The 27,706-nt window shown below is 43.8% G+C and overlaps 4 protein-coding genes across 7 annotated transcripts in view; 2 read left to right on the forward strand and 2 right to left on the reverse strand.

Moving 5' to 3' along the window:
- Window positions 1-5,030: 5,030 nt before the first annotated feature.
- Window positions 5,031-7,300, reverse strand: LOC120825829 (GTPase IMAP family member 6). The gene is given in 4 exon segments (XM_040187672.2): window positions 5,031-6,244; window positions 6,834-6,905; window positions 7,089-7,137; window positions 7,139-7,300. Coding segments are annotated over 4 exon segments (1,212 nt in total). The 5' UTR covers window positions 7,292-7,300; the 3' UTR covers window positions 5,031-5,306.
- Window positions 7,301-9,631: 2,331 nt separating this feature from the next.
- rasd2b (RASD family member 2b) lies at window positions 9,632-11,644 on the reverse strand. The gene is made up of 2 exons (XM_040186588.2): window positions 11,056-11,644; window positions 9,632-10,872 (listed from the first exon to the last, which is right to left on the reverse strand). The coding sequence occupies exons 1-2, from the start codon at window positions 11,642-11,644 to the stop codon at window positions 10,328-10,330; spliced, it is 1,134 nt and encodes a 377-aa protein (XP_040042522.2). The 3' UTR covers window positions 9,632-10,327.
- mycbpap (mycbp associated protein) lies at window positions 11,487-22,591 on the forward strand. 2 transcript variants are annotated; one of them, XM_040186583.2, is made up of 18 exons: window positions 11,487-12,475; window positions 13,279-13,349; window positions 13,489-13,642; window positions 13,783-13,814; window positions 13,949-14,132; window positions 14,432-14,547; window positions 14,703-14,853; window positions 15,001-15,116; window positions 16,888-17,012; window positions 17,413-17,518; window positions 17,934-18,126; window positions 18,225-18,412; window positions 18,541-18,687; window positions 19,407-19,505; window positions 19,677-19,804; window positions 20,496-20,784; window positions 21,914-22,078; window positions 22,434-22,591. In XM_040186583.2, the coding sequence occupies exons 2-18, from the start codon at window positions 13,287-13,289 to the stop codon at window positions 22,521-22,523; spliced, it is 2,346 nt and encodes a 781-aa protein (XP_040042517.2). In that variant the 5' UTR covers window positions 11,487-12,475; window positions 13,279-13,286; the 3' UTR covers window positions 22,524-22,591. The 2 variants fall into 2 exon arrangements, with proteins under 2 accessions (XP_040042517.2, XP_040042518.2); XM_040186584.2 differs by having other exon boundaries at window positions 12,277-12,464.
- Window positions 22,592-22,725: 134 nt separating this feature from the next.
- Window positions 22,726-27,706, forward strand: part of LOC144383341 (MYCBP-associated protein-like) — a 47,898-nt gene continuing 42,917 nt past the window's right edge. Inside the window, exons 1-2 of one of the 3 annotated variants that reach the window (XM_078080436.1) lie at window positions 22,784-23,150; window positions 26,298-26,451. Coding sequence is in view for 2 of the 3 variants with exons in the window: in XM_078080434.1 (XP_077936560.1) it covers window positions 23,135-23,150 (16 nt within the window). In the remaining variant the exon portion in view is untranslated. Of the gene's footprint in view, window positions 23,151-26,297; window positions 26,452-27,706 lie in introns of all 3 variants that reach the window. The other 2 variants (XM_078080434.1, XM_078080438.1) reach the window with 2 other exon arrangements.

Here is a 27,706-nt window from a genome sequence, read left to right on the forward strand (position 1 = left end):
CCAAATAATACATCCCTGGTCTGTAGACAACTGGTCCTTCCTCAAGTAAAATGGCTTGAGCTCTGGATTGGGCACAAACCTTGGCCATCCTGACAATGTCAGATCCAGGACCTTAGAGAGGATTGGGTCAAGTCTAGTCTCCTCTGCTATGTCTCTGGCAGACACGGGCAACTGCTCAACATGGGACACACAGAAGGCTTCATTCTCATCTGTGCTTTCATCAACGTCATGCTTGCATGGAAGACGTGACAACGCATCTGCATTGGCGTGGTCACTGGAACGTCTATACTGGATGTCATAGTCATATGCCAGTAGGATTAAGGCCCAGCGTTACATGCAGAGTGCAGCAAGAGTTGGAACTGCTGATTTGGGGCCTAATATGGTCAAAAGTGGCTTGTGGTCGGTCAAAAGCACAAACTTCCTTCCATACAGGTACTTATGGAATTTCTTGACACCGAATATTATGCTCAATGCTTCTTTTTCAATTTGAGCATAATTTCGCTCACTTGATGAAAGAGTCCTTGATGCAAAAGCAATTGGTTGCTCTTCACCAGAGGGTAGCACGTGCGAAATTACTGCACCAAAACCATATGGACTGGCGTCACATGCTAGCCTAAGAGGCTTCTCTGGGGTCATAGTGTGCAAGACACTTACTGTTCAGGAGACGCTGTTTGCAGGCTTTGAATGCGTCTTCACATTTCTCTGACCATGTCCATGGTGTGTCTATGTGTAGCAGCTGGTGAAGTGGATGCAGTAATGTAGATACATTTGCCAAGAACTTTCCATAATAATTAAGCAATCCCAGGAATGATCTTAGCTCTGTCACATTCTGTGGAGCTGGTGCGTTTACTATGGCTTCTGCCTTGCTTGCTGTTGGGTGAAGTCCTTGTGCATCAATTCTGTATCCGAGGTACTCCACTGAATCTTGCAAGAATGCACACTTTGATTTCTTGATCCTTATTGCATGCTTTTCCAGCCTTTTCATGACTTCATCTAATATTGCTAAATGTCTTTCTTTTGTAGGCGCTGAGACAAGAATGTCATCCATAAAGCACACTACGGACCAAATCCTTCATGGAATGGAGAATATTCTCCATTCCATGAAGGATTTGGTCCATTGTGTGTTGGAACACTGCCGGAACTGTGGAGACACCGTAGGCCAGACGGTGGTATCTGAAGAGGCCCTTGTGTGTGTGTATCGTCAGATACTGCTCTGATTCTGGATCAAGCTGCAATTGTTGATAAGCGAAGGACAGGTCAAGTTTACTGAAAACTATTCCGCCAGCCAAAGTAGCAAATAAGTCCTCAGCGTTTGGTAGAGGATATTCCTCTGGGAGTATGCATCTATTCACAGTCACTTTGTAGTCACCGCACAATCTCACAGCCTTGTCTTTCTTTGGTACTACGACGATAGGAGCAGCCCAATCACTCCTTTCCACTTGTGTAATGATTTCGTTCTTCTGAAAGCGCTCAAGTTCTTTTTCCACTGCTTCCCTCAACGCATAAGGTACTGGTCGTGACTTGTGGAAGATGGGTTTGGCATTGCTCTGCACTCTAATCTTTGCTCTGAAGTCTTTAATCTTCCCATATCCATCCTTGAACAAGTCTTTGTGCTTTTCAAGCATGTCTTGCAGTGTGAGTGGTTCAGTTCTCTGAAGGCTGAAGATCTTGCCCCAGTTCAGCATTATCTTCTGCAGCCAATTTCTTCCCAGCAATGGCGGTTTACTGCCTTTAACCACCACAAGTGGCAAGTTCCACTCTTGTTCCCCATACTTCACCGGCACCAGGACCTTCCCCAGGTATGATATCTCCTGTGTATGAAGACAGGTGAATGGCAGCTGGTTTTAGTGGGCAATTCTTCAGTTGCTCCTGATAAAGGGGCTCTGGAATCAAAGATACTGAAGCACTCGTATCCACTTGCATTTTCACTGGTTTCCCAGATAACTCCATGCTGACAAAAATGCCGTCTTTCTTTCCTTGTGCAGTGTATACTGTAAACAATTCCAGCTCATCGTCATCACCATCTTCTGAGTCATCCGTTTCCCTGGTTGCTATGACCATTTGCGCTTTGTCCCTCTGTCTTATTTTCTTGCAGACTCTTTTCAAATGTCCAACCTTCCCGCATCCATGGCATGTTTCAGTGCGGTAGTGGTATTCAGTTGGTTGATAGTTATCTTTGCCACATCAATAGCACTGCCATTTCTCTGAAACCCGTTGTTTTCCTCTAGAACCATCCTGCCGGTCATAACGCGAACTTTGACCTTTCATGTGATGTCGTCTTTCACTTGAAGTATTGAAGACTTTGTTAACTGCACCTTTTGGTTTCTCAGCATGTTCTCTCAATTCTTCTTTGTCCTTGTAGGCCAATTCTAGAGCGAGTGTAATTTCACAGGCCTTTTGGAAAGTGAGTTCTTTTTCAGAGAGTAGCCTTTTGTGATTCTGCTCCCCTAAGAGGCCACATACAAACGTATCCCTGAGTGCATCATTGAGAAATTGTCCAAAGTCACAAGTGCTCACTAGTTTCTTCAATGCAAGGATATATTCAGAGACTGATTCATCTTGCTTTTGCTGTTGTTTGTAGAATCTGAAGCGTTCCGCTATCAAGATAGGCTTCGGCTTGAAATGCAGTGACATGGCTTTCGTGAGGCTATCGTAAGTCTCCTCACTGACATTTTTTGGTCAACCAAATTTTTTAGTAATCCATATTCAGTCGGACCCAAAACACTCACGAATACATCAGCATTCTTCCCTGCATCAATGTCATTTGCAGACAGCCATCTTTCAAACCTTTCCAAATATGAATCAAAATCTTCTTTCTTACTGTCAAATTCCGGAACCTTTCCGATATATGCCATTTCTGCAGTTGTAGTCTTATTTGAATGTCTCTGCAACTTTATAATTCCCCCTCTTTCAAGAAATCCTTCAGTTGTCTTCCCTTTCAGTTAATCTCCGTTTTTCTTGTCAATTTAAACCACTTCCTTTTTGTCTTGAACCCCATTTTCCCTTTTTGTTACAGTCCCTCACCACAGGAGGGCGCTCTTGCACTTTCAAATGTTGTGCCTTGCTTAGCAATTACGGTTTCTTCCAGACCAGAAAACATGGGAAATCTTGCATTTAGGAGAAGTTATACTCATCAAACCCCTTTGGTTTTCATCACTGATGTGGATTCACTTTGTTACCTCGTCTCCACTGTAATATTTGTAGGTGAAGGAAGGGCACACGGAGACAGGGAGAAGATACGTCTGCTTGCCGTTTACTTATAACTCGAATGCCGGTAAACAGATAGTGAAGTGGCTCATACAGATACCGTAATTACCTTAATACTATGGCCAACATTACCGTAGTATATGTGAACTACTACAACCAGCATAGGAGTCAGGAGTAGGGAAGGTGATGTTCCGGAACTGAGGCTCGGCCAGAGGTGTGGGGGGCACCGGGACTTGAGGTGGCATAGGTGGGTTTCCGTCAGCAGGAGACGCTGTGGAGAGAGTAGACAGATGATCATTCATTTTCACAAACATCTCGAGAACTTGGTCCAAACGTTGGTTACAGTGTCCATGTTGGAGCTTGCTCATGCTCTCCCAAGAGCAGTCCCTGGTGGGATAAGGCTGAATGAAAAGCCAAAGCCAAGTCAGATCATAACAGTAACGGCTCCAGCTGATGCACAGCGTTTAATGTAAAGGTCATCCATATAAAGTATTTGTAGCATCCCTTCAACTTGGAATAGACAGGCTTGGGAGTGTTTCCAGACGGGTGTACTTTAATTCAGATGAGTGTGCATAGCACCAACACCAACATCAACACCATGAAAACTAAAAAGGGAAATAACAAAGGCAATTTAGCCAGATACAAAATAATCCTTTGACAAATGCACTTTAGCATACATGGATAACAGCATAGCAGGCAACAGTCATTATATAAAATGAATTTACATGAAATACAATTACAATGAACCACATACCTCGCTCCGCATATCAAAGGGTGCTATAAAGTGGCAATCCAGGGAAGTCCGCCGCCATTAGCCCAATGTATTAAGTTGCTAGCTAGCTTCTCGTGTCTTCTATTAAACAGATGTGAGCGTGAGCATGAGCGCGAGCGACCAATCACGTGAGCAGATAACACGATGTCAAAACAAAAGTCACACAAAATCTAAGTAGGAAACAGGATCATCAAAATAAAAGAACACTGCTAGTGGTCATTTACAGTATTAAAGTAAAATCATCACCAATGGGTAATATTACATGTCAATGTCATAAAGTTAAAATCAATGCTAGATTTGGACTTTTATACAAATGAAAAGACAGTAATGAATCAATATCCAATTTGAGTCTCAGCAGTGGGTTGCTTTCCTTAGGTTACAGTCTGGATTTGATGGATGGAAATCCCAAGTGTTTTTACATATATAATGAATGAATATAAAAAAATACCTAATTGTTCAAAAAGAAAACTAGTAAAATCAATGGACATTTTGTTTCAGTTACTCAAGGCATTCTATGAATTCCCTTCTCCGTATTGCCATGATCCATGAAATGAAATGAAAACAAAGCCAGCTTATCAATGGATTAGCCATTTTAAGTAAAGGTCATAGTAAAATCAGATATGTCAACTTAATGACATGCTTTATTGATGCGTTTGTGAATAAATGTTATTCAGCTCGATCCGGACATTTAAAAGCTAAAGTTCCCTGTCTTAGATCAATCGGTGGGTGACTCACACTGGCCTACAGCTCGTCTGCTCGCCTGTGTGTCATTGTGCTGCAGATGTTGTGTGCTGGCGGCTGGCAGGGATGTGCTGGCAGTGCACTGATGTTAACAATACCTCTTCGGTGACGTGTGATCAGCCAGAGGACGTTTGCCATTGTCTCTCGTTTCCTTTAGGGAAGTGAGCTAGTAATGTTACTAATAATAAAGCAATGCAAGCAGCCTGTCACAGTTTAAATCAAGGGCAGTAGGAAATCCGCATGAATATTCTATTTGAGCAATTATCACAAGTTATGAAAGCATTATGAGATCAAAAGCACACGATCTCAATACATTGTAACTGTAACTGTTTATTTGAAATCATGATTCATGTGTAAGCTCCAAACAATGAATGAGTGAAAAGAAAACAAAAACAAAATGCATTTCATACCGTTTGTTTACTGCCAGCATCAAAATCAAGTACTTGTTGTTGCAACTTTGTGTTAAATCCTGACAATTCTGGAAGGGGAAATCAGAAAAGGCCATAACAAGACAGTAATTAGCAATGTGTGCAATACTTCCACAGTACATCCAGGGTCACATACTGCAGATGTCCTTATCACTCGCCTAGCACATTGTCATACTGGGACATTTGGTTTTGCATCTTATGCCCTTCCATAAGCAAAAGGCAGCTAAACCACAAAGCACCCCCAAGACAAGCACAGGGGCTCCTAGAGCCAAAGCCACCGTGGTGTCGGCTCCCACGGCTACAATCACCCCGGCGACCAGCAACAAAACCGCAGCGGCCGAGGCCACGCACAGGTTCTTCCTTTTGAGCTTTTTCTCCTTTTCTCTCTCTTTTTCTTTCTTCTCCCTCTCTTCAACCCACATTTTCTTCTCCTCTTCTTTCTTCTCTTCCTCCTCTTGTTTCCTGCGCTCCTCCTCTTCTTTCAGCTTCCTCTGGGCCTTTTCGTACATCTCATTGGTGTAATGCTTCCCACCGTTGTCCTGTATCATTTCCTTAATCATGGTGATCAGCTCTGCGACCTGCACTCGGTCCTCTGCGTCGTTGTTGTTGAAGGCGTGGTACCTGCGTCCGAATGTGATGGAGAGTCTCCGCAGCTCCTTGCACTCCTTCAGAGCATTGTCAGCTTTGGCCTGATCTTTGCAGGTGAACAGCATGATAGTGTACATGGAGGCATCGTCTCCGAAGTTGTCCTGGATCCACTTCACAGCGTTTCTTTCCTCCTCGGTGAACCGCACCCCGAGCCTGATCACCAGCAGGAAGGCGTGAGGGCCGGGAACCGACATCGTGACGCACTCCTCTATTCGGGTTTTCAACTCTTCCTCTGTGATGGCCGTATCAAAGAGACCCGGAGTGTCGATCACCTGGACCATGGTGCCGTCCACGTCCCCGCTCTGTGTCTCACAGTGTGTGGTCACAGACACGGAGCTCGGGTCCTCTTTGAATGCGGCCCTTCCGAGGATGGTGTTTCCTGACGCACTCTTGCCGGATCCAGTCTTTCCCACGAGGACTATCCTCAACCCTCCAGAGAGATCCAGACCTGAAACAGCAGAAGCACAATGGATGCTGAGCGCGAGACTGAAGTGAATCTCTTCGTTCGTTCACTTTTGCACCTCAGTTAGAAGTTCACACGCAGCAGGAAGCACAACTGATCAACAGATGGTGGCAGTGATGTGCAAGAAATAAAGCCTCAGTGGCAAAAGAGAGCGAAAAAATGAAAACGTGGTTTTAAAGCACGGATGTTGTCGGAAACAAGGGTTTAATTGTTACTGTGTTGTATTATTGTAGTGGAAGAAACCCTTTCATTGACAACCATTGAAAAGATGCAGAAAGTTAATAAGTGACTAATAGGAAATTAAGTCCACAGCAATATATATAACAAACTGTAAGGTCATTTTTAATAAAGGTTTGTGCAATTCTTCTGATGAGCCGTCGTAACAGGAAAAGCTTCAAAGAGCTAGTGACACGTAAAGAAGAATAAACAACCGGCGACCCCAAACGTGTCGCTGATATAAAAGCATTATTAGTCCTTGTGTATACGTGATTAAAGTTATTAGTGGTTGTTCAGTGTAAAGTGTTTTTTTTTAGATGGTGGTGTACAGATTAAGAGAGACAATGAATGAGCATACCGTCAAAGCTATTCAGACCGCACCCATCCGACCGAGGAAGAGTTTTCTGTTTCTTTTCTCGCAGTGGTATTGCTGTAATATGAAATGTTACCACAGAGACACAAAACCCTGCATTAGTCATCATCAAGGTCTGCCTTTTTACGATTTCCTTCTCATTGACATCAGTGTAACTGTCACAGTAAGTCTTACATCTCACACAATCCAAAATGACTCTGCTGGTTTAAAAAGAGAACATAAATCAGATAGATGTCTTACCTTCAGCCATTACTTCAGATATATATTTTCCAGTTCCCTCGTGGCTGAAATGCGTTGCTCCGGGCCTGAGTTGTATACTTAGACAAGCTCTGCGGCTTCTCTTCAGACATTAGCATTGTGGGAAACTTCTGGATGCCTGGCCGTTGCTCAGGGGGCTTCCTATTTCCTTCTATTGTCTTTAGATTACTTCTGAAAATGTGCATTCCTAAAGAGGCTGCTACGTGTTTGAGAGTCCAACCCAACACAAAAACGGCATTTAAGCTCTTTAATTGATAAAACAGTGTGTTATGATAACCCCATTATGGTGGGCAACAAGAAAGCTAAAGCAAACATATAAAAGACAAATGGATAACTCTCTTCAAAGCGTTCTGTCTATATTCTATTACTAAAACAGACGTGTATTTATTCATCTATTATCTAGATTGTGCTAATATGGCCAGTATTTGGCATCCTGCGTGAATGAGCAGAAATAGAAAATTCAGAAAGCCAGAAGATTAAACACATTGTTGTTGTAAAACATATTTAGCTCACACAATCCCACACAAAGCATGCATTTCAAAGTGTAGTCCACAGGATTCTCAGGAAACACTATTTATTGTTTCAGCCTTTGAATTAGCCTCTTCTCTTCCTTATGTTTTAGCACCTTGTCTGTATAAACCTAAAGTGGGTTTGAGGTTCAAAGTACTCCCTCTTTGGTCTTTCTCCCTCTCGTTTCCTAATGGAACACCTCCTGGGCGCATGGCGTCATCCATCGGACTTCACCACGCTCTCAATCGCGTGTCCAAAGTTTCTTGGATTCTGCTTTATCTCTTGTCATTGATGAGGAAACCTTCCCCCACACTGGTTAGTCAGCCTGTGTAGATGTCCTCTGCTTAGTCCTCAACAGATTTTAACCTGTAGCAAGTCGGAGCGGTACGATCCTGGATCCACTTCACAGCAGCCTTCTCCTAATCACTGAATCTTGACATCGGCCTAATCACTTACAGAAAAGTGTTGGAGCCAGGCACTGACTGGTTAATGCACTCTTCACTTTTAAGTATTCTTGAGCTTTGTGTCGGACACTGTTCTTGTAGTCATAGACATAGGTGGCATTTTCCCTCCCCAGGATGGGGTTCTCCACTTTTTCCAACCACAATGATCCTCAGGTCTTTCACAAGTGTGATAATGCAAGGGTCCCTTTTCAGCAACAGCGTCCCCAGTCGCATTCTATGCAAAGGTCGTCACACATGTGTTGAGCCTGTTGACAATTTATAAAACATGGCGTCAACAATTGAAATACTTGATTTCAGGAAGTGTCTTGCAGTGCTAGAGGCATTGTTTCCTTTTAGATTGTGTATACCTTTGTGCTGGTGTCAGCAGAGAGCAGTATTACAATCAAAACACACAAACCTTTCTTGAAACAACTAAGTTTTAAGTTCCAGCATCACCAGATTCGGAAAATAATATGTCTAGAGTAATTACAGCATATAACAGGCCAAACCAGAAGAGGTGAAGGAGAGGACGGAGCCAGAAACTGCTGGCAGGTGTGTGTGTGTGTGTTTGTGTGTGCTTGCTGACTTACGTGACAAGCCACCTGCCTCCGTTCATGTTTATCTCGGCGCCATGATCTCGGCCCGGCTGCTGTGAACTAGTGACTGATTGGACTGTTGACAAACACTCGGCGAACACACATTTACACATTGCCTGCTTGTGTGAGTCAGAGAAACAGACAGACAGAAGAGAAGAACAGAATGTGAATCCTCCCACGTGCAGCAAGGGGCTCGACTGTTTGCCTCTGTGTGTGTGTGTGTGTGTGTGTGTGTGTGTGTGTGTGTGGCAGGGGTGATTGTGTGTGCAGGGATTGCTATAACAAATGAAAAGGCCTCAAGTGTCACTGCACGTGCTATAGAGTTTTTGGGGCCACACAGGAAGGGAAGTGAACTTTCAAAAGTAGGAAAGCAAACTGCGCAGACAGAGAGAACATAGGATACATTGAGTAAACTATTATTTATGTTTCAATAAACAATAACATGAACTCCTTTCAACAACTTAAACATACAAGCAGGGAATGACAACAAATATGTATTTGCACAAGATGCTACATCATCCTACTCTTTAAGTTGTGTCATCTCACATTTCACAGACATTTTACGGTCAATACGTTTTTTATCTTCATTCTAAAAGTATTTATCCTTGCATGTTGAAAGTGCCAGTGAAAGCGGGACAGCTTTAGCAGATATATAGTATGTTAAAAACATTCTGATTATATATTTTCTTATATTACAGGAATATGGCAGTATGGCAGTAAAGTAAGTGTAATTAGCATGTGCTGTAATTGTCACGTTTAATGCTTATTTTCATGTAATTAAAGAAGATGTTTAAGAGTTGGTATAGTTCGATCCCTATTTTTAGGAGGTAGCATATGGGGCTACTAGTTATGTAATTTGAATAGCTTTTTCACAAATGCTGTGGATCATCTGTAATATAAAGTGTCAAGCGTTGCTTGTTAACTATAGGTGTCTTTGTTATTAACACAAGCTGTTAAAATGAAGTGGCCACAAACATTACAAAAACGAATTTTATTCAATCATTTTCCGTCCCATGTTGTCATGTCTTGGTGCTACAGAGGTTTGCTTTGTAAGATGAGATGAGTCAGAGCAGACCAACACTTCTCCCTCATGACTGTTCCCAACACACTGCAGGACTCTTCAACTTCACAAAATCAAGTGAGCGAACGCCCACTGAGTGGCGGGCCGGAGGTCACTTGTAGAGTGGTGTTGGAAGGTTTAACTTTACAACTGAAAACCTAAGCTGATTGCTCAGGCTGTGTGGGATTGTGGGCTTTATCATTCTGACTGCAGGTTTACACCAAACACATTCACACACATGGAGATGAAAAGAAGAGTGGACGTGAGAAGGAGTTGCTGTCGACTATATATTATTTTAGGTTATACAATAGTCATGGCTACAATAATAAAGTTCCTGATTAAACATCCTCCAGTGTTACAGTGAAAAAGGTACAGCACACACACAAACATTCACTCATGCATGCACGCACACAAACAGCTTTGCACGCACGCAATGGATAGATGTATAAAAATTGATAAAGAAACATCCATACATATATTTATGTATACATACATATACGCACTGATTCTTTGGTAAATAACAAAGCATTGATATTTGAACTATTTTCATTTGAAATTGAATTGAATTAGACAATGATGCATTATATTATGTACATATCCTTGTTTTGTCTCTCACTGAATCTGACATTTTTCCAACCCTTTGCCCGCATTTCTTTTACTATGTGAGCCAATAACATGTCGGAGGTCCGTGCTAAAACTTGGCCGACGGACCAGTGGGTACAAGGCACCGCAGGCTTCATCGCGTCCCGCGGTCTGACCGCCCTTCGCAGGCACACGGCCTGACCACATGGCCTGGTAGGATCGGATGGAGAGTTTGCGATGCAGAGACGGGCCAGTTTCAGTCGGAAGTCCACCTAGCTTTGCCAAAGTTTCGAAGACCTTCTCTAAATTCGTGCTTTCCTTTGCAGATGTTTCAAAATAAGCGCAGTCATCTCCGAGGACCTGTAGCACCTCTGCCTTAGATATTCCTCCCTCAGACTTGAGGATATCCACCTTATTGGCGCAGACCACCAGGGCAACCTGTGGCTGTGCGTAACGATCCGGCACCGAGGATTTGGTGAGCTTGGATTTGGCGGCAATAATCTCCATTCGCAGGGCGCAAACCTCTTCGAAAGAGCTTCGTTCATCTACACTGAATACCAAGAGAAAGATGTCACCTGCGAAGAAGAAGGGAAATAAAAAAGTATCCTCTATTAGTTGACATGTATATCCTTCGAGAGATATAAAGCATTGTTGCAGATCAATCAATTATCGTTTTTATATTAAAAAGAAAAAACAAAGAAGCAACAAACTGACACGCATTTTTAAGTTTCTGCAGCGCAGTCGGAGCCGACACTCACCGGTGAGGATAGACAGCCGCCTCTTGGCGGGGAAATCCCTTTCCGCGGATGCGTCCAGGACATCAATTTGGTACGTCTCTCCACGGATATGAAACATTTTCCTGAGGAAATCCTCGGAGGTGGGACTGTACTCCTCCACAAATCCGTCCCTAAGGTATCTTCTCAGGATAGAGGTCTTGCCGACCCGGGGCGCACCGAGAACCACGATGCGCTTGCAGTTCTGAGGCTTGGTCGGTGCTCGCTCTTGGCCACTTTGGCGCTCCGCTCCCCCCCGGAGAACCAGAGCTGCCAGATGATCAAGGGGGGATCTCTTGCAGGGGTGGCAGCTGTTGGCTGTGGACAGTTGCTTTATGGCTACATCTGAGCGCGTCTTCTTTTCCCTTTTCCACTGCGACGAGGCCACTTTAAGTATCCCCAAACCCATTTTAATTCCCGACGAAGTGAGATGTTGCGACGCGTTCTGATAAGCCCGTAAGAGACTGGTGGACCCGGCGCACTGCCCGTCCACATTACCACGAGGACCATCAGTGGCGGAACAGCGTAGCTGGCGCGCAACAGGGATGGAGGTGGAGATTTTGCCTCTCTCCATCGTTTCAGTACGACTTTGGCCCTTTGCCTCCACTTGACGTGACTTTTCATAGGCCCACCAAGCTTGTCTCCAGCGCCGAGGCTGATGCCAGTTGTCTTTATATAGTCCATCCTCCACCGCGTGACTCGTTTGCGTCAGGCTGATTGACAGAGGGGGGGGGGGGGGGGGGGGGGGGGGGTCGATGCGCTGCATGAGGAGAACGTCGTGTGTTTGCAAAACACGATGCGGAATAGACTGCATATGGAAGGCTTTAAATGATTTAACCGTCGCTTGTTTCTGAAACCCCCGTATAATTGTATAGTACGTCAATCTAATCTAATCAATTTCCTAAATAATTGTCATTATTAAGTTAAACCTATGTTTGCTATAGTGGGCTGCTGATCAGTCGAAAGTATAAAGTACAAGTTGTTTTTTACATTATTAGAAGGAAAAAGGAAATCCAAATATGTCTGCTAGATTTTGTTCGGAAGGACCGTAACCCCAAATGGCCTTGCTTCTGTTTTGCCTTCTATTTTGTTCCATACATATATAAGTATATATTTTTATTTATGTTTTAAAATTTTAACGGTAAATTATTTTGTTTTTGATATTGCTAATGAAAGAAAGAAATAACGGCTCCTTCCTTGTCCTGCGGCTTTGGGGCATCCGTTGCCATGGTGACCGTTAGAGAACATACTCGGTTCAAGGAGCACAGCGCTAGCTGGGTTAGCATCGCTAGCTAACTAACGCCACACTAGAGGCCAGTGGCTGTTGTCTTCGCCTCATTTAGAACGAGTGAGCCGCGGCGAGAGACCGGGGAAGGAGGTCAGACGGTACGCAGGTCAGCTAACGGTTAGTTAACCACAACTTTCCCTGTCTTCTCCACTTCTGTCCGTACGTGTCCTCCCGTCTGAAGATTGACATCATTGCTAAGCTGCACTATTTGGAGTAACGTTCGGTCTCAAATACGAATGAACTATTCTTAACTTGCAAAATAACTGTAATGTTATCAAACAAATGTAACACAATAGTAGAGTAAAAAGTACTATATCCCTCTGAAATGTAGTGGAAAAGAATGTAATGTGCTCAAGTATACAGTACTTGAGTAAGTGTACTTAGTTGCATTCTATCACTTTTTTAGTTATAATGAAACGCAGTAACTAAAAAATGGATTTGGATTTTGAGGCCTTTAATGTCAGGAAGAAATACGATCACGTGTTTTTGATCAATTCATTTTCAAAGAAATATCTGCAGCAATTTCTTCCCTCAAGGGCAAATATAACACTTATCTGAATAGCCACAGTCTGTGACAGAAAACATGAAGGAAGCGAGGCACAATACTCACTGAAGAAAAACGATTTCTCAATATTAATGTAGCCATGGAAACTATAAACGGCCTCTGGTAGATATAAAGAAATTAACGAAATTGCACAACCGGGACATTATTCCAGATTAATCTCTTTGTCTGTATCTGTGTGTTTGTCAGTGCTGATGTGCTTTGCACACAATTAAGTAGAACCTTTTCTCACTTCAAAAACATCATGAATCCATGTAACCTGTGTGCAAGTGATGTTACACTTGGTTTGATAAAACATAGAATCAATCAAGCACACACAACAGCAGTTGCCACCTTATAATCTAAATCTCTCCTTTAGAGAAAAAGATGCAAAAAACATCGGAGGAGGATATCCAAACTCCTGCTATTCCCCCACAGGACCTCAATAAAGTAAGTCCACTTCCTCCATGCCCCCAATTTACAATTATTTGGGGGGAAAAATCTTCTCTAAAGTACAACTTGTGTGGTTTTTACCAAGGCTTTCATATTTAAAGCAGTTGTATATGTTACTTACAATGTGATGATGCAGATTCATATACCAAAGCCACCCAAGGGTCGTCAAAAAGCAGCGCTCAGGGCTTGTGTGCGTAAAATGCAGCCAGCTGATGGAGGCCATGTGCTGCGAGGGCCGGTGGCTCATCCAGTGAATCCTGCCCCTAACTCTCAACTTCTGGACTACACAGGTTGGTCAAATTCCTTTGTTCTCATGGACAATTACACGCTGATAGCCAATTAAAACGTTCCCTCTAGATAAAAATACATGTTGTCCTCGCTATACTATGCATCCACATGACTAAGATTTGTCCTATTTTTCACTTTTCAGTTAGTTATCTAGAAGCCAAAGAAAAGACGGAGGTAAAGTCAGAACACATAACATGACCAAATGAAAGTTCTTGACAAACAGCATTTCAAATCTGTCAATAAAATAAACTGACGAATCTAATAAGTGCTTTCAAACAGTCACCTCTGGTTCCTTCTCCGCCATCCAGTTGGTGAAGCACATCCCAAAGTCCAGGACACACTATCAATCCGAGGCCCCGGGGAGTCATCCTTCTGAGGCTGTGGAGAGTGGGCACGGGATCCCTTCAGGCCCCAGAAACATTCAGTGTAATGCGCTGCAGAATTGGCAGACACATATGACGCAGCGTAGACGTCAGCAGCACTTCTTATCTGGTGAGCCGATAAAAGAATACAGCAACCTGCTTCAGAGGGTCTGAATATTTGCAGGATCATTACAGCCTTAAATGTGTTTTACTATGACTAAGTTGTGCAACTGTGGTTTTAATTCTATTGTTTTTTCTGTGAGGTTACTGTGAAGTTATGGTGTGTTCATGTCTGGAGCACCAGATAATATTAATTTCCCTGTGTGGGAAATAAAAATGCGCTCTTTCATCATGACTATTTAATTTTGAGAGTATGCATTAACATTCTATCTCTGTCTATCCATCTCTTTCTTCATCACCTCTTTCCAGACTTGCTCGACAGGCCTGTTGAAAACTTAATGATGAACCAAGCTAATCAATTCAGAGAAACCCAAGAGAAGAGGGAGGTTCTAGACCAGGTCATGCCACCCATCCACTCTGGATATGTATGACAAATATTGGCTTTTTGTTCTCCTCTGTGTCTTGACTCATCTGTCAGAATAAATATCTAATATTTGTCATATTTCTACAAACCAATTACATAACTTTCCATGCTGCCTCTGCATTCATGCATGGGCTCACTGCTACGTCCATGTCTTAGGGTTACCGTGTGGGCAGTGAATTTTGGCGCCTGCCCACGCGTTATGGAGATGATACGAGTGGCATCTCAGCCACTCTGACTCAGACAGAGACGGGCAGGCGGAAGCCCGTCACACACGTTGGACAACCGAGAAGCATACGCCAGGAATCAGGTAAACAATGAAAGCTACGCGGTGTCCCAATTTCCCCCCTCTGCTCAAAAACGTTTCTTCTGATTGGGCATTAACCTAAAACCTGGTGGTGTTGCTAATTTGAGAACGCAACGGCATTCTCACCTTGGGAAACGTTCCATCCGCTAGGAATTTGTGCTGAGACTCTGTGTCCAGCCTCTCGGACTTGGGACCAGAGTGGATCCCCGAGGCAGCAGTGTCAGGAGCTCAGAGAGGTTCTAGGGGACATGGACATCAAAAAGCCGGTAATGCAGCATACAGATTATAACAATGAATGAAAATGAACATAACTGGTCTTATTGTAGTTTTGGAATAGCCGCTTGCTCCCTTTCATCTGCTGAATTTGTAACATTTTCTAATAAGTTTCTAATGAGTTCAAAGGTTTTCAACTAGAGATACGATATACGATAGAAACAATATAGAGACCAAAAGCAGTTCATGCGTTTGCCGATCAGTAAGTGTTTTAAATATAAATAACTAAAATATAACTAAATAGATATCTTACAAATGACCATACCTCAAATTTTCAGCTAAAACCACAACAGATAATGTATGTTTGAGAAGATTAATCAGATTTTTATTTTTATTTAATGTAAAATGTCCCAGTCACACAAATACGAATCTGGACTTTACCAGGCAAACACTTGACCCCATAAAGAATTTGATCAAGTTGAATTGCTCTCCTTAAAACATAAGTAAATGCAGAAACACATACAAGCCAGAGATGTCTGTTACTTGTGTCTTAATCTGGTGATTGTCTGACCCGGCGCCATCTGATGCACAACGTACGATGCCTCCAGCGAACCATCTGGAGCAATAATCTAGCCGTGGCACCACAATCCAAATCCCATACTATCCACAGTACACTTTTTTCTATTCTCGCTAACAATGTACAATAAGCGCAGGTCTAGATCTCTTGTTTGAACACAAACACTTATTGTCCATCCACACTGCCCTCTGAAGCCGCTCACACCCACAGGACACTCTGTCTCTGCAGCTGCTTGCTGCAGTGTGCGTCTTCACAAACAGCATGTGATTATCCAGCCTCGGGCGCACTGTTCTTGGCTTTCTGTAAGTGGGCAAGGCAGACAAGCACATGCACACGCACGTGAAAAAAAAAAAACGTATGCATGCAGGCACAGATTAATGAGGCACTGGAGCCCTTCCACAGGCACTTTGTGTCCACATTATTTACATTTATGAAATGTGGAGCGTGTCCAGTCATACAGTAGCACTGGTGAGATCCATGGGGTGACAGACCATCCAGGCCTTGCTGCACTCTATGCAGTACACACACTCTCACACACACACACACTCACACACACCCACAGATCTGTGCTCGTGACATGTTTGGAGAGTGCTCTGTCGAGCTGGTGGCTAATGGGATGTCGAGGGGTTTTGGGGCCTGAAGTACCTCCTCACAAACTCACAGACAGTGACGGACTGTCCTGTTGCCCACGACTTTGTGCCACACTTGTTATGGCAGGAAGGTGGTTGGAAAAGGGTGAGCTTGCTGAGCTAAAAAAAAGAGAGAGGGAGGTAAGTTGACCAGGAGGAAGAAAATAGAGCTTGTGTTACTCAAAAGAACGTTCCAGTTGGTTCCCGAGGAGGAAGGGGAGAACAGTATATTGCATTCGCATTGTTTGTGTCACTCTTCCTGTCACATGATGTAAACGTACACATATATTTTCAACACTCGTATGTGTAACATTGTTAGGGCAGGGGACGTAAAGCAATTACAACACAGTTTTAAATATGAGTGTGGCTTAAGGACAGCGCTTTAATTTAGCTTCCAGAACACCATGTCCTGTCATATTGATGGTTATCATCAGATACCTCATCTTTTCCTCTATTGCTGTTCTTTCTGGGTGCACGTTGAACATACGTTTCCAAATAGGACTTGGTATCAAAAGACAGGAAACAGTATGTTTCCTGTTACTGACATATGTATGTTTCCTGTTACTGACATACGAAGCTGACCACTTTGTTGACAACTCTGTGTTACTCTGATTGCAGGAAATCAGTGGACTGGAGATCATTGGGTCAAGCAAGCCGTTCACTTCGGTCTCTGAGTGTGGTTCCCCACTTGAGGAGGAGGAGGATGATGAGGAGCCAGAGCATGGAAAAACAAAGAAGAACCCGTAAGCTGTGATTTACGGATTTCAAAGCCACAAAAAAACTCAATGAGTGAATCCACCAGCCAGTAATTAAACGTTGCGTTCATTAAGTAGGGAAATGCCATGTGACCAAGTTGGTTACCAGGTTTGCCCAACAAATATGCAGATCTATTGTTGTATTGTCCTAAATGTTATAATGTTACATGTGCTTCAATACTCATGCTGTGCAATATGTCTTTGTGTCATTGAGAGAAGCTTCCTGATGCTAACCCTGAGATTTTCAAGTTGGACAACAAACGCTGCCGTCCGTTTTTTTAATCTACATTTCCTCCAGCCCCCCACCTGTAATACCTCTGCGCCCCACAGTTTGAGAACCACTGGTCTAACCGGAGTGCTACTGCTGCTGTCTCATTGTCTCCAACAGTGATCTGGCACAATGTGATGGTGTTCAGTCAGATGCTCTGCTCATTCCTGCCTTGAGGTTCTGTGGTCAGCTTGCTAGATGGACCGGAAACTCTACGACTCAAAAGGTATGGAACAACATTTACATAGAAGGTGGGTGTGAATGAATTTTAAACAATGAATTGGTGTGTGTTACAAATTGACCAAAATCCTGCACTCTGTCAGTTGCAAAATAACATTTTTATTTAAGACATTTTGGTACTAGACCTTGGTACAGATCATTTGTGACAATGAGAAGCCTTTTCAAAGAGGGAGCAGCTGCAAGTCTGAAACCAGTCACACATTTCATACCTTGCATGCAATATGCACGCATAAATATACAAGACAATGACCAATATCATCAAATAAATAGAAAAACGTTTGCTCATTCTTACAAATCATTTGCCTCCAAAACATCACAAATAAACGATTTTTGACACGTTAGACCCGCCTTGCTTTGATTTGTGTCAGCTTCTCTTCCTCTCTAATTCACTCCTTCATCAGGGAAAAGTAGGACTCAGAGCCACATTATTCTTTGAGGCCCCGACTGGAGAACTTGCCTTTTCCCATCTGGAGCTGCACAATGAGGGCAGCACAGCCATCTTCTACAGCTGGGAGCAGCTTCCTGTGGTGCACAGCTTTGCTAAACTGATATCCCAAACAAAAAGCCTGCACTTCTACTTCAACTCCTCCCCTGGTACACACTAGACACCTGCTTTCCAACCCTACTTCCGTTGCCTGACAGTACAGTGACGCGGCCTCCTGCTTTACATTTTTGCTTCTCCTCCCGTCCAGGTGTGATCCGTCCCTGTGACACCCAGCGGGTTGACTTCATATTTAAGTCGGAGGTCGCAGGCATTAAAACTGAACTGTGGCAGCTACATACACACCCTGTGCTGCAGCAAGCAGCCTCCATGCAGGTCACGCTGAAGGGGTTGGCTCAGTACCAGGACAGAACTGCAGACCAGAGGCTTTTCTTACAGGTTGTGTATGGTTGCACTGTGTATCTGAACGGTAGACAGGACAATCCATGGACAGATGGCACTAAGGTTACCGTGACCTAAAGGCCATTCTTTTTCTGTCTACTTTTCTGTTGCGTGTGCACGTGCAGACAAAGCTGGACGAGAAAGTGAAGGTAAAAATGTGCCAGTCGATTGTGGATGAGGTGCTTTGGATGGTCAGAACCCCAGAGAGACCATGCACCCCGGCAGAACTCGGTGTCAATGAAGAGCAGGAGTTTTTAAGCCAAAACCCCAAGGTAATTTTACAAATGAAGCTCATACTTCTTAGTGATCGGTGGAGTTTATTACTGTTCTATGTGAGAGGATAAGCGGCCAATGGGCCCCAGCACAGTGTTTCTCATATTGACATCAACCGGATTATAGCTGCCCCACCTAAACTGGATTTTATGTTGGTCCACAGATCTTTAATTGATGTTATAATTTATGGGCGCTAGTTAATAAGTAACTAATAATAGATAATACCTAATTAAATCTTAAACCAGTCATTGTTGTCTCTACAATGTACAAAGGAGGTTGTGTTGCTGTGGCAGTGTAATAGGAGCCTGGCTATAACTGGGCTAATGGGCAGGGAATATAAAGCAAGATAATAGACAAAAGCAAGAGGCATGGGAGGGACTCATTTGTTACAATACTGCCAAGAATGACCAAACATGACTCATCTTACTATGAGCTTTACAATTGGGATAAATGGAGGACTCAATTAATAGTCACATGTGACATTCCCAAACATTACAATGATTATAATTCTCTTAACATTTCATGTGGTCATAGTTTATCGCCCCAAAGGGCGGCACACTCATTTTCTTCTCTTCCGGCGAGGAGAGATGAGAAATGAAGACGTGCATCAGAGCTGTTAGAGGAGGACAACTTCCTATGACTCTTATATCCCTGGACGGGAGTCTTATAGTCACGTGTTTATACTCCTCCTCAATAACTGCTCCATGCATTGTTTCAGTTGCAGTACCTTCGTCAACCAGTAGAAGACCTAAAGAGACTGTGGCAGGATTGGCAGCCGGAGCGCCCCTGGGACTTATCTGTTCACACACTCCGACAGGTACGTGCATTATTTGATGTTACGGTGAAACTTGTATGGTGCAAAAAAAAGCTGCAGTAAGCAGTAAAGCCTCTTTGAATGCACTGCTCAACCCTCAGGAAACTATTATACCATGATGATGCATCAAAGACACATCCTACTATAATCCATTTAATCAATTCTCTACTTAAGGTTGTTCTGTCTCCGCATGGGCAAGAGTCAGCGCAGGAGGAGAGCCTGGCCCAGCTCAACTCCCTGCTTCTGCAGCTTTGTGAACCTCGTCAACGGAATCACCACAAGATAACAGCAGCAGACATAGGGTGAGGCATCGTTTAGCAAATCCATCATAGCATCTTGATGTGACATGAACTCATAATCCACACTCACACACTTGATGTGGTAAGCCTGCTGGTTATTTTAGTGTCTGGTGCCCCCTGCAGTGGCTGTGGCGAGCTGAAAGTTGGTTAGGAGAACTGTGTGAAGAGTTTTGAAAAAGTGACCTAAGTACTGTATTTTCCGCACTATACCGGATTATAAGGGGCACCTTCAATGAATGACCTATTTTAGAACATTTTTCATATATAGGAGCAATAAAGCCTATGATAAATAAATAAACAAACCAACGACTTCCACACACAAAGACGTGACTCTCTAGTTTGTCTTCAACAAAAACACGTTACTCCGCCTGTTGTTCTGGCGGTGAATTGCTCTGCAACACACGCAAGACTTTAGAACCATGAAGTGAAACGAGTGCGTCGACGCAGACGCAGAAGCATGCGCCAGCCTTTAGAATAACTTATTTTCCCCGTTAAGATGGTTCAGCTACTGTAAAGAAAAGGGCACCGTCTCTCGCTCTTCAATCTCATTATGTTCTCGGCGAGAACGACAGCTAAACGGCATCGTTTAGCAAATCCATCATAGCATCTTGATGTGACATGAACTCATAATCCACACTCACACACTTGATGTGGTAAGCCTGCTGGTTATTTTAGTGTCTGGTGCCCCCTGCAGGCAGCAGCTGTGGGCCAAACTGCTTGACACGATGGATGCTGAGGCCACGAGGCTCAGAGACCTGCTGGGCCTTCCAGTGAAAGACATATGGATGGAAAAAAACGAGAAACCCTTAATCTCTGGTGCTGGTGAGACCCGCAGACTTCCAATCGGACATAGACGGGTGGAGAGTCAGGTGGCCGAAAACAAAGATGAGAAGAGTGAGAAAAAGGGAGAAGCAGCTGCTGAAGTGGAGATTATTGGAATCAAAAGGGAGTCCCAGTCAGCATTAACCGAGGAATCAGTGGAGGTGAGTTGATAAAAGCCATATGTGTTGGGCTACTATAAGAAATGTTGCCACTGAGTGGCAGCAGACTCAAAAGTGTTTATGAGCATGAATGAAGCACTACTTCACAACTTCAAACAAGCTGTCATTCATTCATTTGTCAACAAGACGACTCTGGATGTCTTGTTACTACAGACACCATGCTGCCTTTTGTGTAATAATACATTTGAGGATTTTTGACTAATTCATGACTCACAATGACAGCACAATTGTGTGTGTGTGTTTGTGTGCCAACCATTGGATATGTAGAGATTAACGAGTCCTTCCCACTGGGAGTGTAAGATGATCCTCTCCATCCAGAGTTTTGTCCACCAGAGAAGTCATTAGAGTCGCTGAGCAACAGAATACGCTCGTGGCCATTCATGTTTTTTCTGTTTGGATCCAAATAACGGGCAAATGCTTTCGGGTAGAATGCAGATGTTTCTCAGCAGCCATCCCCATTAAGCCCTCCCACTTTGCATTGTCCTATTCATGAATCTCACTTTCAGCGCATTTTTATTGTCAGCGCTTCACTGGTGACTGCGTTACTCCAGTACAGACGAGACGATGCATCTTGGTGGCTCAGCTGGTCGGCAATGTTTTGGGTGTGAATCTGCCCCTGGACTTGTTACAACACGTGTCTCTACATGGCTTGTGTCTCCATTGCCAGCCATCATCGGCGAAGTAGAAAGACGTAATATATTCCATTCAGAGATATTTCAGAGACGCAGTCTTGTTGGTGTGTCTGTGTGTTTTGCTGATTCTCTCCTCTGTGTGATGAGTCATATTTAAGGTACAGCTTAGTGCGCACAGGGAACCATGGTAACAGGTCTCTGTGTGAAAATGCGCACCTGCTCTCCAACTGTGCATCCAGGGTGTGAATTCTTAGCACCCTGACCAGTCCGAGCCAACTGCAGCGCACGTATGCACACAGAGATACATTAGCTCAAACAGTCCCACAACATCCGATATATGAAACACCGTAAAATATGCGAGAGGTCATTTTTCATGACATACGACGCATACAACTACCGGCTGTCAGCTCGTTTTGGAAATTTGACCACACTCAGTAAAAGCTGTCATTTATTGGCAAGTTTGTATTCAATCTGTACAGGACAGCGAAAAGAAAGGGGATAGAAAGAAGGAAGCGGGGGAACGTCCTCAGAAGAAGCAAGGAAAGGAAACTGCCTCGCTGACTGACATCCTGCCCGACAACGTCAGTCAACAACCTCCAGATGTGGAGTTGATGGACGTTTACACAAGGCAGTTGCACAAAAAGGCAAGTCTAAACAGTATTTATTTGAAGGGGCTGTGTAATATATCTGCTTTGACTCTTGAGAAGATTGGGAGAGTTAACCTGATGAGGTCGTCTCTAGTCGGGTTTGAGGGCTTTTTAACAAAAACACTGTATTACAAACTGGTGTTGGTTTGGAATGAAAGATACTCTCCGGCTGCATGTGAAATGTAGAATATTCTTAATCTAAACCAGTAATGAAAAGTCACAATATCCCTGTTTCTTCTCTCATTTTGACCACTGTCTTTCAACAATCCCCCAACTTTGCAGCACCCGTTTAAAGAAATCCCACAAATCTGTGCATCCTGTACACATGAATCGATATTTATCACCCTGACAGGTTTATGTGCTGATGGAAGACTTGGTGGAGAACCTGTGTGACGTGATGGATGATCTTAATGAGAGAGATGAACAGGACCGACACTATTAACACGTAAAAGACTGGCACGGGAGACGCACTTTGTTCTTTCTAAATCAATAAACTTCGTATTCTTCTGGTATATTCGTCATGTGTCAATCACACTGTCACACGCGCGCATCAGCGGGCGCTAGGAGGCTTAACGGCGCCGCTGACTCTGCAAACGACGCGCCCACGTCCTTTTACGCGCGCCGTTGCGATCGTGCACGGTGCCGTGTGCGTGCGTTCGTGCGTGGCCTGCCGGCGCCGTGTGTGGACGAGGCCGCCCGAGTGAGCGAGTGAGAGAGCGAGAGAGGGAGAGAGAGAGAGAGGGAGAGAGAGAGAGAGAGAGAGAGAGAGCGAGGTAGCCGTGTGCTGAGGCTTATCCCCGTCCTATGCGGATTTCGCCACTGCGTGCCCGAGCGGCTCGCACCATCCCGGGTTACAGGCCGGGGTTCGGACGCCCGACTGTTCCCATTCAAGGAAACCCTCGGCCGCTCGGCTGCTCCCTCACGTTCGCCGAGTACAGGAGAGAATCGCGGTGGCCCTGATTCGCCGATCCGAGCGCAGGGGGATTCATCATCGTGACTCGGGGGGGGGGGAGACAGCGGAGAGGCGAGGATGCTCAGCGGAAAGGGCGAGAGATGAGCGATGGGCAAGGTAAGCGGCGCCATGTGACGTTAGTAGCTCGGCTTTTGCGTGTGCCAATAACGCTCAGTGGAAGCGGGAATGTTCAACACGCGTATAGTCCGCAGTGTGCGTGGGAGCTGCGTGTTGCCGACACGTTACACGCAACACGCCAACCGTAGTGGCAGCCGGCCTTGCGCGTGAATCCGTGCCACACATGGTGTCTCTCACAGGACGATCCAGCGTGAAGCTGTACGAGCGCGCGCTTGCGCGCGCGTGTGTGCGCGCGCGCGCGCGCGTTTGGGAGGGGGCGGGGGGCATTACGTAGAACTACCGCGCCTCCTCCTCTCCATCGCGGGTTGAAATAATACAGCAGCCTACTTGCGCTGTCACGTCACGCATGCGCATTGGTCAATGTGGACGGCGGGTTGACGTGTTCTCTGCGTTCGAGCATGTTGTCGCATCGGACCGCCGTGTCAGGTCTTAAACGAGGTAGTGTTTGAAGTTAAATACTAATGAGCACAAGACGTAATTTCAAAATCGGGTTGAAATGAGGTCTGAACGTCTCAGACCTCATTTCAACGTCTTTTCAACCGGTGGATGAAACACCAACGTGTTGTTGTTAATAAATGTGTCATGTTGTAACGTAAGGTTGAAAGAGACGATATTAACATTACAGTTTTTTACAGCCGCTAGGACACAGTTCTCAATACTTAGATCACTTTTTCAAAACTCTTCACACAGTGAGCACAACAGAAGTATATGTGGCCTAAACTGAGGATCAATTATTATTGCTTTGGCACAAAATGCATTCAATGACTACATCTTTCAAATGTTATAATTTCTTTTCTCACTCAGAAACAACAAACTGTGTGTACCTACAGGCCAATTTACACATGCTTACATACTGTTAAAACTGTTAAACTTATGTTCAACACAATAACATAATATAAAACTGAACGTCTCCTTGCGTTCCTGCATGATCTCTATGGAAGGGTTGTGCTAGGTGAGGAAAGGGATGCAGAGAGAAGAAATCAGCCAACATCTATAATTGTATGGGACAATGTGGCATTTCACCACTCCCGTGCAGTCACTGAGTGGTTTGCAGCCCATCCCAGAATGGTGTCACTTTCACTCCCACCTTACTCTCCATTCCTCAACCCCATAGAGGAATTCTTTTCCTCAGGGAGGTGGAAGGTTCATGACCACCATCCACATGATCAAATGTCCCTCCTGGACGCAATGAATGCTGGATGCCTGGACATATCAGCAGAAGATTGCCAGGGATGGATCAGGCATGCCAGAAGGTTCTACCCCAGGTGTATTGCCCTAGATCACATAAGATGTGATGTGGATGAGAACCTGTGGCAAAATAGAGAAGATCGAGTAGATTAGCATTACTATTGTATATGTATCAGTAGATGGTGTATATACAAATTCTCGTATTTTGGAATTACTCGGTGCAAAAAAATGAATAAAGGACATGGAATATATTGAAGCTTTCTGCATCATGTCTGATTAATTCCAGTAACATATATTACAGTGAATTATAAACAGAGATGTGTCCTTGTTTTACACAAGAAAACATTGTATAATGCTACATGTTAGTGTTTTTTAGGTCATTGTTTTGTGGGTGACAAAGTGTGTTTGTTGGCTGTCAACCTTTGCTAGTGCTCTGGAAGAATGAGTTGACTTGAGACATGAATGACGTGTTTTGGTAGTTTTAGTTTTGAATGTGAAATGAACTGCTGTGGCGAGCTGAAAGTTGGTTAGGAGAACTGTGTGAAGAGTTTTGAAAAAGTGACCTAAGTACTGTATTTTCCGCACTATACCGGATTATAAGGGGCACCTTCAATGAATGACCTATTTTAGAACATTTTTCATATATAGGAGCAATAAAGTCTATGATAAATAAATAAACAAACCAACGACTTCCACACACAAAGACGTGACTCTCTAGTTTGTCTTCAACAAAAACACGTTACTCCGCCTGTTGTTCTGGCGGTGAATTGCTCTGCAACACACGCAAGACTTTAGAACCATGAAGTGAAACGAGTGCGTCGACGCAGACGCAGAAGCATGCGCCAGCCTTTAGAATAACTTATTTTCCCCGTTAAGATGGTTCATTAAGATGGTTCAGCTACTATAAAGAAAAGGGCACCGTCTCTCGCTCTTCAATCTCATTATGTTCTCGGCGAGAACGACAGCTTTCCATATCTCACGCACTTGAGCGCCCGCTCAGCATCTCGCCATCGTAGACCGAGCTTTGGCATGTTTGGCAGAGCGCCTTGTGCGCCGTGTACAACCTGTATGGATCAACCGATTAACTAATTGATCCATATATAAGGCGCTGCGGATTATAAGGCACTGTCGTTTTTGAGAAAATTAAAGGCTTTTAAGTGCGCCTTATAGTGCAGAAAATACAGTATTGAGAAATGTGTCCTAGCAACTGTAAAAAACTGTAAGATGTTCTTAATTAATGAACTGGTCTGTGAAATTACGTAAAACGTCATACATATGAAACCAAGTTTTTTTCAATCGCTAACAAGCACTTACCCATACTTCAGAATTTTTTTCTAAACTCTTAACACAGACTCACACCTACAAGACACAATTGGCCAAATTGATAATTTTCTTCTCAAAAACACATTTTGTTAAATATATACTAACTCTTGATTTCAAAAGAGAACATCTTTCTCTGCACACACTAACTTTACCAAAACACTGGAAATCTGACTCAAAATGAAATTATTCTGTCAAAGAATAACATTTGTTTTCACTTCACAAGATACATGCAGTCAAACAAAGTACACCAGGTTTCAAAATTCTGGCTATTGTTGACATTATAAACATTGCATAGACTTTTATGTTTCAGGTAACATGCAATCCACCATTTACACCAAATTTATTGGTTTGGAACTGTATGCGCACATGTACAGTAATGTTCACATTCAAACGCATTCCAGTAAAAAGCAAATCAGTTATTTAGTTTCTTAACTGTTTACCAAAGAAGGTACAGTAGAAACAGAATAATAAAACAGAAAGGTTTATTTTATTTTAACAAAATATTCATGAAACACATGAGCATTCTGAAAAAACAACAACAGCCAAAAGCCCCGATGACAAGGGGGGAACTAAAAATGGCAAACAATGTATGCATCTAATTCCTGCGATCTTCAGGGTTCGGCCACATGTTTTCGTCAACATCACATCTGACATCATCTAAGGCGATGCACCTGGGATAAAACCGCTTGGCATGTCGGATCCACCCTTGGCAATCTTGAACTGTGATGTCCCTGCAGCCAGCATCCATGGCTTCAAGGAGGGAAATCTGGTAATGTGGCTGATGGTCATAAACCTTCCACCTCCATGCAGAAAAGAACTCCTCTTCCTGCTCCTCTTCCTGCATCTGCACCTCTCACTGCACCTCCTTTTACATCTGCACCTCTTACTCTTCCTCTCATTGCACCTCCTGTTGCACCTCTCACTGCTCCTCTTCCTGCACCTGCACCTCCTTCTGCACCTGCATCTCCTTCTTCACCTGCACCTCTCACTAGACCTGGTCTTCTTCCTGGGCCCCTTGCTCTTCCTCGTCCAGACATTACAGTGTTTGTCTTTTTCTGTTTCTGTTTCCAAAAACATCACTCCTCAAAGTCCTCCTTAAATAAGCCAGACTGGAATCAGCTGTTGATGGCTCAATTTACCCAACATAAATCAGCTGTCAATTATTCAATAGTTTGTTCATTATCAGCTGAGATATATTGTTTTTGAACTGATATCATTGCAGAAACAGAGGGTTTTATACTGTATCTACGGTTTGGAATATTGTTTTTGCTATTGTGGGATGGTGTGTGTTAACATTTGTGAATCCTACTAAAACAATCCATCGTTTTGTTGGGAGGTATGGCTTGTCTGTTAAGATAAATGTAAGCATTGTGGACATGTGTTCACTGACTGCATATTGTGTGAAAACGACATGAAATGTGTGAATGGTATGGCCACAGAACACCGATGCTGTGCTAATTGTGTTTAGAGTTTTGAAAATGTGACAACTGTTTGGACAAACGCTTGTTAGCGATTGAAAAAAACTGCAATAAGATGCTTTTAGGACATGATAATGCGGGTAGTTTCAAACACATACTCGTAAACACGTCCGCTGACGTCTGTTACACCCATGCGCGAGTTCTTAGACGCTTGCAGAGCTCCGACCGGGTTGCAGCACGAGGCGAAGTTACGGCAGCAGAGCGACATGAACGGGTTGATAGAACCACGACTACCGGCTCCAACACTTTGAATGGAGCACACGTGGAACTATAACCAGTTGTTTTACTTCTGCTGCCCACTCGATACGGGAAACACTGTTCTTTTTGGTAAGCTAGTTAGCACGGGTAGTTTGCTAGTTAGCATGCTAGCTTGGAGCATGCTAACATGCAGCATGATGACCTGGACCAAAAGTAAACATCCCAGAATATGTTTTGTGTGTTTGGTGTTGCTAATGCGTTAGGTTGTTGCTGTACCCATAAATATTATTGCCTTTTCCCATTTCATATCGAAAATACACGTTTTTTAAAGCAACGGGGGCTAAATAC

Source organism: Gasterosteus aculeatus, chromosome 9 (genome assembly GCF_964276395.1).
Source record: "Gasterosteus aculeatus chromosome 9, fGasAcu3.hap1.1, whole genome shotgun sequence".
NCBI lineage: Eukaryota > Metazoa > Chordata > Actinopteri > Perciformes > Gasterosteidae > Gasterosteus > Gasterosteus aculeatus.

What these genes read in the sequence shown, in the direction of transcription:
- rasd2b (XM_040186588.2), bottom strand. Translation starts at nt 11,644, where the DNA reads ATGGAGAGAGGCAAAATCTCCACCTCCATCCCTGTTGCGCGCCAGCTA. An exon ending in GCGGCTGTCTATCCTCACCG is followed by an intron (nt 10,873 to 11,055) that starts GTGAGTGTCGGC and finishes TCTTCTTCGCAG; the next exon opens with GTGACATCTTTCTCTTGGTA.
- mycbpap (XM_040186583.2), top strand. Translation starts at nt 13,287, where the DNA reads ATGCAAAAAACATCGGAGGAGGATATCCAAACTCCTGCTATTCCCCCA. An exon ending in CCCCACAGGACCTCAATAAA is followed by an intron (nt 13,350 to 13,488) that starts GTAAGTCCACTT and finishes GTGATGATGCAG; the next exon opens with ATTCATATACCAAAGCCACC. An exon ending in GGAAAAACAAAGAAGAACCC is followed by an intron (nt 17,013 to 17,412) that starts GTAAGCTGTGAT and finishes TGTCTCCAACAG; the next exon opens with TGATCTGGCACAATGTGATG.